This window comes from Poecilia reticulata, linkage group LG12 (genome assembly GCF_000633615.1).
Source record: "Poecilia reticulata strain Guanapo linkage group LG12, Guppy_female_1.0+MT, whole genome shotgun sequence".
Taxonomy (NCBI): domain Eukaryota; kingdom Metazoa; phylum Chordata; class Actinopteri; order Cyprinodontiformes; family Poeciliidae; genus Poecilia; species Poecilia reticulata.
In genome coordinates this window covers 12,962,686-12,967,954 of record NC_024342.1, presented here as the reverse complement: position 1 = coordinate 12,967,954, position 5,269 = coordinate 12,962,686, and the positions used below count along the sequence as shown (strand labels likewise).

At 38.5% G+C, this 5,269-nt stretch overlaps 1 protein-coding gene across 2 annotated transcripts; it reads left to right on the top strand.

Annotated features, from left to right (window-relative positions):
• Nucleotides 1-608: 608 nt before the first annotated feature.
• Nucleotides 609-4,723, top strand: ccdc74b (coiled-coil domain containing 74B). 2 transcript variants are annotated; one of them, XM_017307788.1, is made up of 7 exons: nucleotides 611-1,131; nucleotides 1,773-1,820; nucleotides 2,879-2,981; nucleotides 3,612-3,819; nucleotides 3,966-4,066; nucleotides 4,164-4,223; nucleotides 4,458-4,723. In XM_017307788.1, the coding sequence occupies exons 1-7, from the start codon at nucleotides 852-854 to the stop codon at nucleotides 4,582-4,584; spliced, it is 927 nt and encodes a 308-aa protein (XP_017163277.1). In that variant the 5' UTR covers nucleotides 611-851; the 3' UTR covers nucleotides 4,585-4,723. The 2 variants fall into 2 exon arrangements, with proteins under 2 accessions (XP_017163278.1, XP_017163277.1); XM_017307789.1 differs by lacking the exon at nucleotides 4,164-4,223 and having other exon boundaries at nucleotides 609-1,131.
• The last annotated feature ends 546 nt before the right edge of the window (nucleotides 4,724-5,269 follow it).

The window sequence follows — 5,269 nt, the reverse complement described above, 5'->3', positions numbered from 1 at the left end:
GGACGTTGTGTTTTTGTTTTAGTTAAAAGGAAAATACTGCATGCTTTATTAGAGTTGGTTTATTTCCTTGATTTAACATCAAAACCACAGGCTGATGTAATTCATGAAAAAGGAGCCCTGGCCAGATGTTGAGTACATTTACTAAATAGTACATATACTTTTCAGTGAGCTGGCTAATCTCTCTCAAAGTTTTTTTTTTTTCTAAGAATGTATATAACTCAAATTTTAATAGCAACTTAATTTTTGGTTTTCATTCGCTGTATAACAATCCTCAAGCTAATATGAAAAGGATTTTAAAGTACACCACTGTGTTTTGTGAACTTACTGAGTTTCACTTTTTAATTTATTAATGTTCCCATTTATTTAGACGCACCCATACGAGTTATGTTTTTGTAGAAGATAAAAACTGATTTTACTGAAATAAAAAAATAATCATATCACCCAACCCTACTTGTAAAAGAGAACGATTAGAAATTAAATTGTTACTTTTTAATCGTTTAGAAAATATATAAACTTTTTGTTGCTTGTGTGAAGGTGCTATATTCTTTAGTCACCACAAGGGGGAGGAATACAACTCCGAACTTTTCCCAAAGAAGAAGGCTTGCTGTGGGTCGCCATGGCAACGTTGTTTTTCTCTGTGCACTTGGTTTGAGTGCAACGCAAGTCAAATAAGTCAAAGAAACCCGGGAGACCCTCTAAGCCGTTTACTGCTTTTGTGTTGTCTAATTGGTTGTAATATAACAATGTGGGTTAAACTGAACTTTAACAGGATGTGGAAAAGAGCTGCCAGCTAAACCGTGTAGAAAAGAAGCCAACTAGTTCCATTGAATGCTGCAAAAAAAGAGGAAAAAATGGCAGGTGATGATCTCCCACCCATATTTCAGTCGACATTCAGGACCAGATTTGAATTCAGCAGGGCAGCGAGTTCTCCACTTTCTCGCCCACCTGGACACCCAGTGCCTGCTGTTTCGCTGATTATCAAAGGAAACCCGCCAAATATTTCCCATCTGAGCGACGTGGATCCCCAAATCGTATCCCTCCAGAAGAACATCCTATATCTCCAACATCAGCAAACGGAAACTCTCGAGAAGCTCCACGCAGAAATGGACTTTCTCAAAAGGGAGAATAAAGGTGGTTTTTCCAGAATTTATTTATTTTTCTTAGAATGTATCCTAATTACTGAATAATTTTCTTTTCTATATACAACAAATATTGCTATCAAAGCACCCTGGGTTTGTTCATAATGTTGCAAATTTATGTAGGCTACTTAAAAAAAAAAAACGTGCATTGTGGTAAATGTTAGTCTGAAAGTGTTATTTGTAATTTTTCCCATTTGGCTGTTTCATGAAAGATGGCTAGATAGAATTTAAGTCATTCCCAGTGGGTAATCAGCAGGGTTTTGACATTCATTAATGAATCAGCCAGCTTCATTGACCTGATGCCTAAGAAATCAGCCACCGGCTGCACATCATTATTTTCCATCTACAAGGGTTGGATTTGATGACTCGGGGTATAATGAATTCAAGCCAGAGACCTGACTGTCCCCATGATAAAGTACTGACAAGAAAAACACTCAATCTGGGCACACTGGTAGCATAGCAACTCCAGGGTTTTGACTGGTCCTCAGCTGGGGGTCCATGAAGGGTCTGGTGTCTGAATAGGTCTAAGTGTCTAGCCACCTTTGTGAGACATTAACTCCCCAATTTTTGCATCCCGATCTTATACAGTGGCTGTCCCTCAGTGCAAACTGTTCACACTGTTTTCTCTTGCAGAGCTGAAGTATAAATTGACTATGGACTCAAGCAAAGGAGGCAAGAAAGGTAAGATGCAATCCTGATTTATTATTGTTTCCATTGCACCTTCAGTGGCAGTTTTGTTACATTTTAAGTTATTTTAACCTTACTCACCTCCCTGAAACTTTTTTCCCATATCGCCATGTTACAACCACAAAATTCGGTGTATTCATATTTTGTTAGGTAGGACAATAAACAAAGTAATTGTCTGAAAAGTGTGGCCTTCATTTTTATGAATTAATACTTTGTAGAGCTACATTTAACTAAAAATTGCTGTTCCGAGTCTTTTGGGGTACAACTTTACCAATGTAACGCCTCTTGAAACCGAAAGCTGTTTTTAGTCAGGCTGGATGGAGGTAGCCTCTGATTTTAAGTAAATTTAGAGCTGGACTTTGATTGGGCCATTGTAACGTGTGACTAAAACTATAGCCGTCTATCTCTGGCTTGTGTGGTTTGGCTTGTTGATCTGCTAATTTACTTCTGCTTCAGCCTCATGTCTTATGCAGCAACAAACAGGTTTTCTTTCTGCACTGCCCTGTACTTGGCTGTGCACGCTGAAGAAAACTACCCCAGCATGATGCTGTCACTGCCGTATTTCGTAATAGTGCTTTTAGGTTGAGTTTATTACGGTATCGTCCCATCAACAGATTCCTCTGAGCTGTAGACCTTGAATCCTCATCAGACTTCCTTTCGACCTCTTGGCTGCTTCTACTAATGATCAGCCTGTTTAGACATATACTTCTAAAAAACTTTGAAAACCATATGTGATTTTCTTCCCACTTCACAATTTTACATTAATTTGTGTTGGTCTATCGTGTAAAATTTCAATAAATAACGGTGACGATTTTGGTTGTGACATGACAGAATATTAAAAAGCTTGGGGGCGTGAGTATCTTTAGAGTCGCTTCAGATTCTTGAATCACTAAAAACCCCACAGGATTAGTGATTCCTGATTTGCAAAGAGGCCAGACGTCCTTGATCTTTACTCATTTGTCGTTGTAGTTATTGTTAATTTCTTCAGCTAAATGTCTGTAATCCAGATAGCCTTTGGAAAGATTGCTTCAGCTTAGTCATTGTTTTTGTAGGAGCAACATCCAACCGAAATGCAAAATCTCCCTTTCAACTCCACTCCGGATTCTATGTGGACGAGCTGCTTGAAGACTCACTGTTTCAAGACCAAGCATCAAGGTGAAGTTCTGTCCAACCACCATGGATTTGTACTTGAACTGTATCCTGTGTTAAAATGAGATCCAAACTGCAGATGTGGTCAATTTAAACATGGATATGCAAAAGAGGCAGAGCTACTGAATGTTTTATTATTACACCCAACTAAGAATAAGTTTTTAGCAGTCATACATGACTTCTACATTTTTTTTTACTAAATGAGCTCACTGTTTTGTTTTTACCAGGGAATTATTTGCCTATTAATAGCAGAGACCAGAGCAAGATGCAGATATTACTATGTGGAAACAGTGTGCAGTGCTATTATGTTTTGACAACATGGTCACGTTTCCTTGGCTGTTTTTGACATCAGTGCAATACAGTGACTCCTACAGTCACACATAATTGCTTATTTGACTCTGGGACGTAATTCATTTGCACATAGAGTCATAGTCTAATTTGCACATTAGACTAAGCCTGGAGTTGCGTAATTACACAGAGAGCTCTGGATATCCTACTCTACTCTATATGAGTTGTTATAAACAAATATGTTTGGCATAGTCTTAAAAAAATGGTGGATTTTGGTATTTAGCTTACACAACCAAAACTGCCATTTTTCATACTGGTTTTAATTTACAATATTTTACTCCTCTTTAGGGAGGTAAACGAAAGTCCGCGATCTGTACAACTAAACCATCGTGGAGAATTAACAGGGCTGCGAAAGACCGTTTTAGAGCCTGTAAGAGTCAACAGCAATCCGATCCCGATTCCGATTCCGTCCGACCTGCCACGCCCTTCTACAAGGCAGGAGTGTGAGGCCGTCATCCAAGAGCTGTCCACTGTAAACCGTTTACAGACTCAGGAAGTAAGTACGCATTGTTAGATGCTGTAAAGCATCCCTTTACATGCCTGAACATTTTGTAAACATGTTACTTGACGATGCGCTTTTAGGACCTTTGCTATATTTATTTAGCAAAACCTGACCTGAATCTATCTGTGTCCGCTGCATAGATTGCACGTCTGAAGGAGCTGCTTAGTGATATAATTCTGAGCAAGAAAATCACGCGGGAACACCAGATTTTGAGCAAAGCCTACCTTGCTAATGAGCCATGGTAAGGTGACATAAACATGTGCTTTATTTGTACCATAGAATCAGATTTGAATATATTCTAATCTTTCTGCTAATTTGATCTCTTTTGCATGTTGCAGCAAACTTGGTGAAAAGAAAAAATTTCACAATCTTGGTTCTCGCCCAGGTCCACCAATAGTGTATGTGCTGATTTGTCTTCCACTGTGAAGTTTAGGTCTGAGGTGATGCCCAACTAGTAAAATGCAATGTCTTATTTATTTATTTCTAAAGTAAATAAATTTGTAGCTTTAAAATACACAGTTATTTCTTGGTTTTCAGACGACCAAAAAGATAAGATTTCAAGCAGAAATAAAGAGGGGTTTTTTTTCTAACAAAATGTATCCTTTAAGTTAAATCTACTTATCTTTCCCCAGTCCTGGACCCTCTCTTCCTGGTGTACTTGTCCCTGGTCTGAAGCAGCACTTCGGTTCCAATGCTGCAAAAAGACAGAACAGGCTCCTGTCAAGTCACCAACACCACATCCAACGGGCTTTCCGCTGACTGGCAAGAAAGACCAAAGTCTGGATGTTTCCATGGTCAAAAACCCTGGTCACCAACGCATCTTTATTAAAGACTCATTAAAAGCAAATTCTAAGCCATAAGAAATATTCTATTAAACTGAAATATTATTTTTATGTAACTTTGAAAACTCTCTCTTGGTATCCTTATTGACGTTTGCTCTTCGCAGTAAACCACCACCACAGTGAACCAACAGTTTGTAAAGCAGGACCTCCTATAAATGGAGCACAGTCACTAGTAATACGCTGGTGCTTTTCAAGCTTTAACATATCAACGTATAAGCAGGTAAATAAGTCTGTGACCCAGTCCTGTTCTCCAACCTGACAGCTAATCACTGGACCCTTACACACACTGACGTCAACGGTGTAGTGCTGAAGGTCTTCCGGACTTTAAATGAAATTATTAAGCTGCACGGTGCATGCTTCTTAAGCAAACTCTGTGTTTTGAAACAATAGGGCAGTATTAAGAAATTAGAAACCCCATCTCTAAATACAGGTCTGCTGTAGGATTAGTCAATGTCAACGAATGTTTTCATCAGTATATCAATCAATCAATCAATCAATCAATCAATCAATCAATCAATCAATCAATCAATCAAGTTTATTTGTGTCAAGAGCTACAAAATTAGCAACTCAGCAAGAGAAAACTAAAACATAGGGATTCAAGC